Source organism: Penaeus chinensis, chromosome 15 (genome assembly GCF_019202785.1).
Source record: "Penaeus chinensis breed Huanghai No. 1 chromosome 15, ASM1920278v2, whole genome shotgun sequence".
Taxonomy (NCBI): domain Eukaryota; kingdom Metazoa; phylum Arthropoda; class Malacostraca; order Decapoda; family Penaeidae; genus Penaeus; species Penaeus chinensis.
In genome coordinates this window covers 2,554,779-2,569,778 of record NC_061833.1, presented here as the reverse complement: position 1 = coordinate 2,569,778, position 15,000 = coordinate 2,554,779, and the positions used below count along the sequence as shown (strand labels likewise).

Below are 15,000 nucleotides of genomic sequence, written 5' to 3'. Positions count from 1 at the left end.
CACACATTTACCTGCGTGAAATTCTCCATAGTGGCGAAGGACACGCAATAGCGAGCCATAAGCCTGCCGGGAGTCAGGGGCTGCAACTCCACCTCGCTCTGAGAAATCATTCCGGCGCGAGAGAGAGCGTTTACCTCGCGCGTGCACAATTCTGAGGAAGTTATAACCACAATATAAATAATCGAAATCATAGTAATAGATAGTAATAGATTAATAATGACAGTGGTAATAGCTATGATAATAACATGCAAACTGAAAATAATGACAATGTTAATGGTAAAAATAATGATGGTAGCAGTAAAAAGGATCATATATGATGGTGGTGACGACAGCAGTGACAACGCCAATGTTACTAACAATGTATTATTGTCATATCTAAAAGTAATGTTACTGATGCTGAACACACGTAAGAATGATGTTACACTCGAAGTCCTGAAAGTTGTTCTTTGACTTATACCTCTAAGCTGCTCGCCCTTGGATGTAGTTGTACAATACTGCAGTGTAAACTATAAGGACAATAAACACACACACACACACACACACACACACACACACACACACACACACACACACACACACACACACACACACACACACGCACGCACACACACACACACACACACACATATACATTGTCCTTTTAGTTTACACACCAGTATTATGTGTATATATATACATACATACATACATATATATACACATCATGCATATGTATGTGGATATGTGAATATATGTTACACATACATATAAAAACGTACACACATACATACATACATACATACATACACACACACACACACACACACACACACACACATATATAAAAGTATATGTACACACACACACACACACATATATAAAAGTATATGTACACACACACACACACACACACACACACACACACACACACACACACATATATAAAAGTATATGTACACACACACACACACACACACACACACACACACACACACACACACACACACACACACACACACACACACACACACACACACACACGCGGGTGTGTTTATATATATAGATATAGATATATATTGTGTGTGTGTTTTATATTAATTATATAAATATATATACACACATATGAACATATATAAATATCAATATATATATATATATTATATATACACACTATCCATATGTGTATGTATATATACATACATGCATATATACACGATATATATATATATATATATATATATATATATATATATATATAATGTGTGCATGTCTGGATTTATATTAGTCATATAAGTATATATACATATATGAATATATATATATTATATACACTATACATATGTATGTATGTATATGCATACATACATACATACATACATACATACATACATAAACATAAATGTATTATATATATAAATATATATATATCTATAAAATATATAAATATATATATATCTATAAAATATATAAATATATTTATGTATATATACATATATATCCCCGTTGTTTTCACACCAGAGAGCAGGTTCGAAAGGTCAACCAATCGCCGACCCGAAAGTGTAACGTTTAAATAAAAAATGCGACTACAGAAGCGTTTTATGTACTTTCGTTGCAAGCAGGCACAGGAACGGTCACATTGCTTTCTCAACTCAATCCTAATATTGCCTCGATGGCGCAGTAGGCAGCGCGTGAGTCTCATAATCTCAAGGTCGTGAGTTCGATCCTCACTCGGGGCAGAAACGTTTTATTTGGTAAAAAGTGTTATCAAAACTCTTAGTTTTACCTACTATTGTTTCTATTCTACAACTAGACCGAGGCTGCACAAAGATTACTGCATTTTCTCCAGGAAACAGATCTAAAATTCACGTGTATTGACAGCTCACATGTAGAGATGCTTACTTCTCTTTATATCGGTCTCTTCTTGAAATGAAGTGTTTTCATGTACTTAATTTACGTAGATACTGTGCTCTTACCCGAATGCTTCAAATCGTCTGTGATCAGATAAATATCCTTAACCATTAGAATTAAAGCTCTTATAAATTTAAAGTAATAACAGAGCAACTACATGTCCTGGTTGAGTAAAATCTCTTCTGTGTTCATAAAACTAGTCAAGGTATTCGAACACTGACTCGAGACCAAAAGCTTATCCTTCGAACCGGATTCGAACCAGTGACCTATGGATGTCTGCTTCCGAACCGACTACAGTCCACCGCTCTACCAACTGAGCTATCGAAGGTACATTCTAGTAAAGTGAACCACTTAAAGAATGCTAAAACTAGCAAAAAAAAACAGAGAAATTACAACAATGCGAAGTAATGAGAAAATATATTTGTTCTTAATAAAATAACAAATAAAAATTTTCCTCATCCGAATCTTTGAAATGAACATTGGGTTACTGAGAGTTCTCTAGTCCCACTTTATTACGCTGGAGGGAACAGCATTGTAATTAAAATTACAACAATGGAGTTGATTGTGTTTGTATGTACATACAGATACACACGTACGTACACATACACACACAGAGAAACACATACTCACGAGAGAGAGCGAGAGAGAGAGCGAGAGAGAGAGCGAGAGCGAGAGCGAGAGAGAGAGAGAGAGTGAGAGTGAGAGTGAGAGAGAGAGAGAGAGAGAGAGAGAGAGAGAGAGAGAGAGAGAGAGAGTGAGAGTGAGAGTGAGAGTGAGAGTGAGAGTGAGAGTGAGAGTGAGAGTGAGTGAGAGTGAGAGTGAGAGTGAGAGTGAGAGAGAGAGAGAGCGTGAGTGAGTGAGTGAGAGAGAGAGAGAGAGAGAGAGAGAGAGAGAGAGAGAGAGAGAGAGAGAGAGAGAGAGAGAGAGAGAGAGAGAGTGAGAGGAAGAGAGAGGAAGAGAGAGGAAGAGAGAGAGAGTGAGAGAGAGTGAAAGAGTGAGAGAGTGAGTGAGAGAGAGAGAGAGAGAGAGAGAGAGAGAGAGAGAGAGAGAGAGAGAGAGAGAGAGAGAGAGAGAGAGAGAGAGAGAGAGAGAAGGTAATTTCTATCTAACTGCACATTTCAAATCATAATCCACAAGTTTTCAAAGACACAAATAACAATCCCTGATGAAATGGGCAGTTCATCTCGCGCTAGACTTTTATGTCATTAATTGAACCTTTATTTCCTTTTGTTTGTCAATGCACATCCGTTTACAGTATATGCGTAGGTGTAGGAAGGACTTCCATGTGGTTTGGGTCATTGAACCACTTCGTAACTCCCCTGGACGTGTGTATTGGACAGTTATCCTGCACGAATATGGTTGTTTCTGGGATGGGCCAAAGGCTAGCTGGTGGGAGGAATATTACCTCGAACAATTTCTAAACATTTGTCTTTACTGAACCTCCCGTTTTTTTTTCGGCTAGTTCTTACGTGAAAATCCACCCCATACATTATTGGCTACGTGGCCACTCTTCGCCGTTTCATACATATGTCGTCTGTCACATCTGGAAAGAAAATAATGATAGATAATCAGATCACAAAATATGACATATAGAGCTAGCATGTATGAACATATTTTATCAAAATTTGACCTAAGCCTATAAACAAATTGAAGAAGGATAATGATATTTACACCTGTTATCTCTGATCCAGCAATGGAGCTTGCTGTGCGCTCTACACATACTGCGAAGTGGAGGCGACGTTGATAATGTCGCTTGTTCAACCTCTCTCGGATAACGTTCTGTGATGTATCCCATCTGCATGTGGTCGTTTTCTTTACCGTGCGGCTTGTTAGCGGGAGCTCTAGGTCTTACTATGATTTTTAGCTGCATTGGTGAAGGGACATCCGGAAGGAGGTCGGTCGTTCAGGGTGCCCTCTGCTCTCAGGTTATTTCAATGGGAGAGAAATTATTTTCCCTCATCCCAATGATGCGGCCTCTATTTGTCAATGTCAGATTACCTTGCGTCCATCTTGAAAAAAGGTGTCAGTTTGGCAGCCTCGTTTTCACCTCGGATTTCCCATATGTCATTATGACGTCATATACCATCGGACATATTTTCTTTCTTGTTTAACATACATCAGGATTTGCCGCGAAATGAATAGTCAGGAATTTATGAAGATTCATTATCATAAAGAGTATCAAATATATGCTTTCTTGTTTTTTCTATTTTCTAAATGGTTCCTCTTTCTTCAAAATACTCAAGTTCCGGGTGAACAAACAAGCGTTTAGATGACTTTTGATACACCGAGAAATAAGTATCTTTATCGTTAACATATTGAGGTTACGTATGAAAGCTTAGACATGCACTGACAAATACAAGGTAAATATAAATTGCATACGTGTCAGATAAAAGTAGATAGCAAGATTGATTTCCTATTTTATCAGCATGACCAAGATATATCTTTCAAAATGTCATATATCATACAGCACATGTATTAGGAGTAAGTTTTAATACTTGTTTTTTACCCTGCTTGGAACCACTCAGCTAGCAGATGTCCGAGGTGAAACAAGCAAACATGTATTTAGCTACTTATCACCAAATACTGAATTTCTATAAACATTGCGCACACACACACACACACACACACACACACACACACACACACACACACACACACACACACGCGCGCGCGCGCGCGCGCGCGTACAGTAAAAATATCTACATATTCATTGTAGCGCTACTACGGTTTAGCGTTCAGCTAATATACTGTAATGAAATGTATAATGTTGCATGCTTTTTGTTTATTGAATCAGTGTTTTAGTATCTGGTTCTGGCGAAAAAGAAAGTCACTTCATTAGTTCGATTAGCCGTTGCTAGATGGTGCAGCTACAAAAACCATTTAGAAAGGTATCAGCGAATTTGAAAATTCTTATTTGATGTAGCTTCCATACACAGATTTTTAAAGCATTAAGCATTTTCAAGTTTCAAGAAAACTGCAGCTATAATTGATACTTGCTGTGTTGAAAAAAGGGGGTAATGCCGCCTTACCCCCATAGGTGTTGCAATTTCGAGAAACAAACAATTCCAGGAAATCGCATTTGAAATATATCCCACGACAAAGTCAACGATAACTAATACTACATACTTTGTTATCACTTGTGTGAAGAAAACGGAAGATGAAATGGCTTACGTAGTTTCAAAAAACAGATACTAATGCACTTGTTGGTCATTTATATTCTACCAATCACATTCTTTCTTACAAATAACCTAGGTTTTTCACTCGTTCATAAAAAATACAATTTACTCTATTTACATCAAAGTGGCTGTCAGATGTACAAAAGTGAGACCTGTCAAGTGTACTGACATGTACTATATTGTACATATATATATTGTATATATATATATATAAATATATATATATATGCACACACATATGGACGTATGTTTGCATATAAACACATATGTATGTATTTATATGTATATATGTACGTGTATATATATATAAAATATATATATATTTAATATATATATACATATACGTGTGTACGTAATTATACATGGTCGTGTTTATATTTATGCTCACTGCGATTGATTAGCTACTTATCGAGAGTTAGGGTCACAAAATATCACGATTCCTGACAAAGTTATATTTACTTAAGTCGTAAATGATAATTACTCTCTATTTCCCTTTAGAATAACTCTATACTTTCGTAGCTTTGTCATCCACTCAGGATAGACACTCCGGCTGAATGTACTGCCTGTACAGGAATGGGTAATTTTCAAAGCAGTAAGTTGAACATACACCAGTTCTGTGCCGATTTATTGTAACACTATTATGAGGGGTATCCACTGTTTGAGATGAATTCCATGTTTTATTTCTAAAACCAATAATACCGATCGCAACTGTAGGTCGTGATTGCTACTTCTCACTAGTAAGACTAGTAAAGTCAAATCTTAGCTTCTGTCACAAGTGATTGGTGATAGGAACAGTACTGGTAAAAGCTGCCCACGGCACCGTCTGTTCTCCTTTTCTCATTTGAAATTCTGAATATCGTTCCATTTCATATATACGGTTACAGGACTAGAATGTGGGTCATCTCTAAGACTGTCCCTACCATACTGATAAGCTTCCAGTAATAAAAACAATTTATGCTCATATTACGTGACCAAATACCCATGAATCTGTCATGCAATACGTCTATGCATTTGTGATTCAAATAGTCTAGTAATACATATATATTCTTCTGTGCCGCATCAGAGCCTGGCGTTGGCGACCATGTTTAATTTCATGGTTGTACAAGGGAGTGTACGAAGTAATACTAGGTGTAAAAGACATGTTAAGCAATATTTCCCATAACACCATCGAAAGCTTAGAATAACAGTTGATAGCTTTGCCTGTAACGCATTTGTAATGGCTGAATTTGACAAATGCAAATATTTTCCCAACGCTCAATATCCACTAAGAATTCAGACACACTGAAGGCGAAGTTCTGACAATAAACATGTGAAACAGCAGGTGATAAAACACCACAGATATTACGCTTTACCAAAGCAAATTCCCTGAGTAACTGTGTATGGTAGGCCTACACGTAGTTCGAAAAGCCTTTGCAAGCTGGAATGGGAGTTTGGTCGTTCAAATGCTTACATCTAATATTTACTGGAATTTGATATGAAAAAACTGAATCCCCAGTAATATATTGGAAGTACGAACACTCCAGAACATGCTTTTCGAGAGTATGAAACATAACAGGCGTACAACCGTGCTGCTCTCTTCCGTGCGTCGAGGTTTGGGATCAACTAATTTCGAATTAAAACCTCCCGCTCAAAATGACAAAATATGACAGCATATTTTTTTCCGTTTCTAGTAATGTTATAACTAGAATTACCTTGCCTTGGGATAAATACCAAGTGCATTACCGATGTCATATAGCACGGCGTTATCCCTGAATTGGAAAGTTTGAAATATAGTTCACTGTCTACGATCCTCCGAACATGGTACATTCAAGATTTTAAAATAGTTGCAAGTATCTCCATTCTTGAAGATAACAATATTTTTGTAAAAAGTTATCCTTAAAATGTATAATAAATAAAATTCATAATTCCTTCCCCCTACCATATCCCGTGTGGTCTAGTGGCTAGGATACGCGGCTCTCACCCGCGAGGCCCGGGTTCGATTCCCGGCACGGGAATGTTTTCTTCAGCAGATATATTTCCTTATCATTTTGTGCTTACATCGTAGTCATACGTTACACTTAATAGTGTTCTGTTCGCAATAAAAAGGTTAGCTCATGTTCTGTTCGTACTAATAAGGTTAGTTTCGGCTACGCTATATGCTACGTTCGTGAAGTCCAGCCAATACATCGCTTTCCCTTTCATACCTTTAAGAAAACTTTCCCGTGCCGGGAATCGAACCCGGGCCTCGCGGGTGAGAGCCGCGTATCCTAGCCACTAGACCACACGGGAGATGAAGAATGAATTCGAAGGTGCAATTTTTCAAGTGAAATACTAGTATTTCATATTTACGAGAATTCCTGTTGCTGTAATAATGTCTTTTTCTTATTTTAATGTAAAAATAAATGTATTTCCTTTACTTGAAGAAAACAAATGTATACTATTGTCAGGAAACTTTCAAAAGGAGCCATCTACCGCCAGTACACCGATTACAAATTCCATTAACCTAGTAAAAAACGAAAACATTCCCATGCCGGGAATCGAACCCGGGCCTCCTGGGTGAAAGCCAGGTATCCTAGCCACTAGACCACATGGGAGAGTGTTTTCAGAATGAGCATGTGATAAAGCAATCAAAAGTCTAATTTCAGACGTAGTGGCAGGGTGTTTTAATTGCTTTACTTCGCATATGTGAAGATAAAGAATATATCTTACGGACACTGTGAGGTCATTTCTTATAAGGAAATATAACACAATGAAATCGAATTATAGAGTAGGAATAAGGAATATCACCCTTTTACATAAAGAATGAATAAATTAATGTGCGTGTATGTGCGTGTGCGTGTGCGTGTGCGTGTGCGTGTGCGTGTGCGTGTGTGCGTGTGTGTGTGTGTGTGTGTGTGTGTGTGTGTGTGTGTGTGTGTGTGTGTGTGTGTGTGTGTGTGTGCGCGAGTGTGTGTGTGCGCGAGTGTGCGTGTGTGCGTGCGTGCGTGCGTGCGTGCGTGCGTGCGTGCGTGCGTGTGTGTGTGTGTGTGTGTGTGTGTGTGTGTGTGTGTGTGTGTGTGTGTGTGTGTGTGTGCGTGCGTGCGTGCGTGCGTGCGTGCGTGCGTGCGTGTGTGAGTGAGGGAGGGCATGAGGGAGGGCAGTAGGGAGGGCAGTAGGGAGGGCAGTAGGGAGGGAGTGAGGGAGGGAGTGAGTATGTGAGCGAGTGCCTGCACTCGCAATCGCACCTACACCCAAAAACATATATGCCTGACTCCACATATATCCATTGAGGGTTTACATTCATTGCATTGATATATAAATATCTAATGCATTTGAAACAAAATCTTAGTTTAGTCCTTTAAACATACGAATTCGCATTTCCTTATTATAGATAAATGAACGAAATCAACTTAACGGCGAATATTAACACCATTGTAATACTGATTAACACCGAGTGAAGAGAAACGTTACTACTCTAAGAACAAATTGATTTATAACAATTCAAATCACTTGATTAGTCAGTCTTTGTATCTTCCAAACATAATTTTAAAATCTTAATGAAATCAAAGTCTCCTGATCACTATTTCTCGGTAGACAGATAGACAGAGAGAGAGAGAGAGAGAGAGAGAGAGAGAGAGAGAGAGAGAGAGAGAGAGAGAGAGAGAGAGAGAGAGAGAGAGAGAGAGAAAACTGAAAAGAGAAAAGTAGGAAAATACAAATGGACTGCGTGCAAGTAAGGAGACTAATATATGAAAAACAAATAAATAAAATTCAGAATGCCTTCATACATTTAGGGAAGACGGGAAGTTAATTACATGGCACAATATATTTATGTTATCGCTATCGAAATTACTCTATGTACTTTACATGTATAACTCAGAAAGTAACACGAACTCACTTAAATGTCAGCACAATTACCCCTAATTAGCACCATTCCCCCTTCTTCTCTATTTTCCTAATCCGTACATCCCCCCGGTTCACATTGCTCATTAACATCTTATGGTACCATTGAATCACCATCAAAATACTAGAAGATGCTGGGTTAATGTCCGATTCTTAGTGAAGTGACGAACGGGGGGGGGGGGGGGGTCTTACTTCACACAAATCAGACTCGATTTTGTCTTGTCTGGGTTTAGGTCAGGGTGAATCAACTTTAAATAATTCTTTTCCATTTTTATCTTCTTCTTGCTATTCCTCTTGCTGACTTTTTTTTTTTGTCTACATTCATTTACGTACAGAGAAGGAATAGCATGAGACTTTTACCGGCTAGATAAAGATGACAACCACATGTGCACGTATCTCCAAAGTAATCAAAATATGATTAAATCTTTCTTTGATAATAAAAATATACACAGAAAGCCTAGTTATAAGACAACAAACGTAATTTATATTCACCATGACATTCAAAGCAAGAAAAATGTAGAGTTATGTAATACAAATAATTGAAGAACCAGCCCCTGTAATTAATTTTACATTTTGATATCAATAAAATCTGACAAAACAAATTATAAAGGATTTTGACTATTGTGACGTTTAAAATGGTAGAACGCTGTACTATTAAAAAATAATAATAATAATAAAATGCGGTCATGGCAAACATAAGAGTCTATTGGTAATATTGATAACGATATTTACAAAACATTCCCGTGCCGGGAATCGAACCCGGGCCTCGCGGGTGAGAGCCGCGTATCCTAGCCACTAGACCACACGGGAGATGCTCATCTATGCGAATGTTGATTTATTGGTTTCTACTATATTTTCAATTAGATTTTTTCTATATTTGTACCTTTAAACGATTTGACAGAACCGAAAGCATCGGATCTTGTGAAGTTAAACACCTTTTGTCTTCTGACAGTATTCCACATAGCGAAGGGATTCTCTAGATAGCCTACATGCTTCGATAACTTACACGGATGACTAATATAAACTCAGGTCGAGTTCCTTCTCTCGGGTCTAGACCCAATGAAGAATTAACTTCTCGATTCTCTCTCTCTAAAAAAAAAAAAAAAAAAAAAAAAAAAAAAAAAAAAGAGAGACATCCTAAATATTTTAAAATGTGGTTGATTTAATACGGCCAATCGTCTTTTTTTTCTCTCACATTTGGCGTTTGTGGATATGTGCAATGTAAAATTATCTCGAAGTCAGGAAAGTTACATCTAAAATCAACACATATCCACCTGTTAGATAATTGATCTTTAATCTAACAATTCCCTTGCGTAACATGAAAACAGTAGTATATGGGCAGAGAAATACACAAGAGGGGAAAGGTGATTGAGCCCATGTCCTCTGTCTTCATATTAAACTTAGCTTTTTTGGTCATGGGAGTTCCTTTTTCTCATTTAAGCCTTTGATAATGTATGCATCTATCTCAGTCACTCACTCTCTATCTCTAACAACAGTTTATACGTATGTGTGTGTTATTAAATATATATATATATATATATATATATGGAATATACAATATATTTTATATATATACATATATTTATATATATTCAACACATACACATATCATATATATATATATATATATATTTATTTATTGTTGTTTTTGTTTTCAACAGCCATTTATTCCACTGCAGGACATAGATCTCTCTCAATTCACATATGGCAGTACCATCCTTGCCTGATTGGATGCCCTTCCTTATATATATATATATATATATATATACACATGTATGTATATATACATATATACATATATGTACATATATATATATATGCACATACCTATATATATATATATATATATATATATATATATATATATATATATACATGTATATACACATGCATATATATATATATATATATATATATATATATATGCAACACACACATACGTACATACATACTTTATATATATATACATATATCCGAATACATACACATTCAACAATATCATTTAACATATACATATATGTAAGTATACATAAATGATTGGATAATCATATATATATCTATATCTATCTATACATACACACACGTGTGTATTTATGTATTCGTGTTTATTAAATATATTGTACTTGTCTATTTATATATTCATATATATTGTTTACACATATTTTAATACATATACATAAACAATCATATATACTAACACATATATTAAATTATATATACATATATACATGTAGGTATGCATAAATGATAGGATAATCATAATACAGATATATACATGCACACACACAAATGGTGTGTATACATATATATATAAACATATACTAACACATATACTTTATACCAACATATGTATATGTAGGCATAAATAAATGAATTGATAATTATGTGTGGAATACTCCTATAAATAGTACATATACATGAATTCACACATACAGACATGCTTGTGTTTGTATTATATATGTTTACATATTTAATAATATATATATGTATATAATATATATATATGTATATAATATATATAAACATATATAATATACATATATATATATATAATTATAAAATATAATATTATATATATATATATGCGTGTGAATATATATAAAACACACACACACACACACACACACACACACACACACACACACACACACACACACACACACACACACACACACACAAAATGTGTGAGCGAGTGATTGTGAATGTCTGCATATATGGTGTGTGCCTGTGTATATACATATATCTATACATCCTAAGTATGTGAATGTATGTATATGTGTGTGTGTGTGTGCGTGGTGTGTCATAATTCTTTCAATTTCTAAGCATTGCCTCCCCCCCCCCCCCTTTCTATGCCTTCTATTAATTTGAATTTGACATTTGAACACACATGAATATAAATACATACACAGTATACAAAAAGGGTAAGGAAATTAGGACAGGTCCCCTATCCTTCCATGGCCTCGATGGCGCAGTAGGCAGCGCGTGAGTCTCATAATCTCAAGGTCGTGAGTTCGATCCTCACTCGGGGCAGGATCTTTTCTTTCACAATTAAATATTTAACATCGAATGCAAATAGTTACTATGATAGTCGGGGGAAAATCCCTGAGACATCTGTTTATAAAGCTATTAAGTTTTTCAGTTACCTAATATAAAACATATCCTTCGAACCGGATTTGAACCAGTGACCTATGGATGTCTGCTTCCGAACCAACTACAGTCCACCGCTCTACCAACTGAGCTATCGAAGGGACGATAATTTGTAAAACTACGTTTAAAATGGGGAAAAAAAAGAAAGAAAAGGAAACGGAAAAAATATATATATTTTACAGCTAATGATATTGGCGTTAGAGAAATAGAATTGAATAAGATCTTTACGTTCTATTAATAAACCGACAATGCAAATCTTAGACTGCTAAACCTGAAAGTACATTTCTAACGAGAACTAGTAACTTTTCCAGAGTACACACGACCGCAACATCCTTTTGGGTTGAAACTACAAAACAAAAAAAACACAGAATATAATATATTGCGACCGTGCAACTAGAAGACATATGATTAACAAAACTTATCCTTCGAACCGGATTCGAACCAGTGACCTATGGATGTCTGCTTCCGAACCGACTACAGTCCACCGCTCTACCAACTGAGCTATCGAAGGGGTTAATCAGTCCAAAAATTACATTAAACAAAAATTTATAAATAATAATGGAAAATGAGTAAAGTGAGAGATTCATATATTGTTAGCTAAATGCAAATATACGAGTGTTCCCTAAAAATTACCATGAATGTATGGCTGGGTGTAGGAGCGTGGGCTGTGTATTATATTTGAGAAGTGTGTGAGTAAAAAATTATTTTTTGTGTGTACGTAATAAATAATTAAATCTATAAAATATATTATATATACATATATATATGTATGTGTGTATACAATATATACTATATAATGCATAGGATACATATGTAAAAACATACACATACACATACAAGCACGCATGCCCACACATATACATATATGTGTGGGCACATACACAAGCACGCATGACCACACATATATACATATGTATTTATACATACACACACAAGCACCCATGCCCATACATATACATATACACACACACACACACACACACACACACACACACACACACACACACACACACATACCTCACATATATATATTCACATATACATAAAATTATTTATTTATATTATAGTCATGTATATGTATGTAAATATACACATTTATAAATGCATGTTATATCCATTAATATATGTCCATGTATGACACACACACGCACACACACACATATATATAGACAATATATATATATATATTTATATATATATGAAAATATGCATATATGCACACACACACAAATACAAATGTATAAATATATATATAAATATGTATATACATTTATATATGCATATATCTATATATATACATTTTATATTTTATGTACATATATGTACATATTTTACACACATATATAATAATATGAATATATATACATATACACATATATACATATGCATATATACATACACACATATATAATTTACACACACACACACACACACACACACACACACACACACACACACACACACATACACACACACACACACACACACGTGTGTGCATGTATGTGTATAAATATACCAATATAATCATATATATACATACATATACACATATTTATACATATATATACACACATATGTATATGTATGTATATGCATTTATATATATATATATATATATATATATATATACAAACACACACACATCTATATACATGCATATATATATATATATATATATATATATATATATATATTACTTACGCGTGCACACACAAACACACAGACACACATATTATATATATAATTATATATTTATTTATTATATATAATATACATACATACATACAGTGTGAGTGTGCGTGGGCATTTGTGTGTGTGTGTGTGTGTGTGTGTGTGTGTGTGTGTGTGTGTGTGTGTGTGTGTGTGTGTGTGTGTGTGTGTGTGTGTTTGTATGTGTGTGTGTGTGTGTGTTTGTATGTGTGTTTGTGTGTGTGTGTGTGTGTGAATGTGTGTGTGTGTGTGTGTGTGTGCGTGCGTGTGTGTGTGTGTGAATGTGTGTGTGTGTGTGAATGTGTGTGTGTGTGTGAATGTGTGTGTGTGTGTGAATGTGTGTGTGTGTGTGTGTGTGTGTGTGTGTGTGTGTGTGTGTGTGTGTGTGTGTGTGTGTGTGTGTGTGTGTGTGTGTGTGTGTGTGCTCAATTGTATATGTATGTATATGTATATATATACATTTATATATATACGCATACTATATATACAAATAACCATATATACATATATACACACACAAACACACGCATACATGCATATACTTGTGCGTGTGTGTGTGTGTGTGTTATACATATATACAGATATAAATATATATGTATATATATACATATTATGTCTTATATAAATATACATATAAACACACACACACACACACACACACACACACACACACACACACACACACACGCACACACGCACACACGCACGCACGCACAGTCACACACACACGCACGCACGCACGTACACACACACACACACACACACACACACACACACACACACACACACACACACACACACACACACACACACACATATATGCATACTTCATATGTATATATATATATATATAATATATATACATATGAAATATGTACATATATTTATATACATGTATATATAATCAATGTGCTATACATTTGGCTTTAAACATACTATATTTTAAAAGTACGTTTGAAATCCCTGATACATCTGTTTATAAAGATATTAAGTTTTTCAGTTACCTAATATAAAACATATCCTTCGAACCGGATTCGAACCAGTGACCTATGGATGTCTGCTTCCGAACCGACTACAGTCCACCGCTCTACCAACTGAGCTATCGAAGGGATGACTTCCAGCGCAGGCATCGCCCAACAGACGCACACAAAACAAACACCATCTAATTTACGTTATGTTGTTAAATCTTATAAAGACAATGGGGTACATATATAATTAC

At 35.4% G+C, this 15,000-nt stretch overlaps 1 protein-coding gene and 10 non-coding genes across 11 annotated transcripts in view; 3 read left to right on the top strand and 8 right to left on the bottom strand.

Annotated features, from left to right (window-relative positions):
• Positions 1–15,000, bottom strand: part of LOC125032696 — a 69,415-nt gene that overhangs the window by 38,246 nt on the left and 16,169 nt on the right. Inside the window, exon 4 of the mRNA XM_047623951.1 lies at positions 12–151. Within this exon, the coding sequence (XP_047479907.1) occupies positions 12–151 (140 nt within the window). The remainder of the gene's footprint in view (positions 1–11; positions 152–15,000) is intronic.
• Trnam-cau lies at positions 1,643–1,715 on the top strand. The gene has a single exon. It is a non-coding gene; the product is annotated as a tRNA-Met (tRNA).
• Positions 2,126–2,215, bottom strand: Trnay-gua. The gene is given in 2 exon segments: positions 2,126–2,161; positions 2,179–2,215. It is a non-coding gene; the product is annotated as a tRNA-Tyr (tRNA).
• Positions 6,986–7,057, top strand: Trnae-cuc. The gene has a single exon. It is a non-coding gene; the product is annotated as a tRNA-Glu (tRNA).
• On the bottom strand, positions 7,260–7,331 carry Trnae-cuc. Its single transcript has one exon. It is a non-coding gene; the product is annotated as a tRNA-Glu (tRNA).
• Trnae-uuc lies at positions 7,565–7,636 on the bottom strand. Its single transcript has one exon. It is a non-coding gene; the product is annotated as a tRNA-Glu (tRNA).
• Positions 9,663–9,734, bottom strand: Trnae-cuc. The gene has a single exon. It is a non-coding gene; the product is annotated as a tRNA-Glu (tRNA).
• On the top strand, positions 11,882–11,954 carry Trnam-cau. The gene has a single exon. It is a non-coding gene; the product is annotated as a tRNA-Met (tRNA).
• Trnay-gua lies at positions 12,083–12,172 on the bottom strand. The gene is given in 2 exon segments: positions 12,083–12,118; positions 12,136–12,172. It is a non-coding gene; the product is annotated as a tRNA-Tyr (tRNA).
• Trnay-gua lies at positions 12,493–12,582 on the bottom strand. The gene is given in 2 exon segments: positions 12,493–12,528; positions 12,546–12,582. It is a non-coding gene; the product is annotated as a tRNA-Tyr (tRNA).
• Trnay-gua lies at positions 14,801–14,890 on the bottom strand. The gene is given in 2 exon segments: positions 14,801–14,836; positions 14,854–14,890. It is a non-coding gene; the product is annotated as a tRNA-Tyr (tRNA).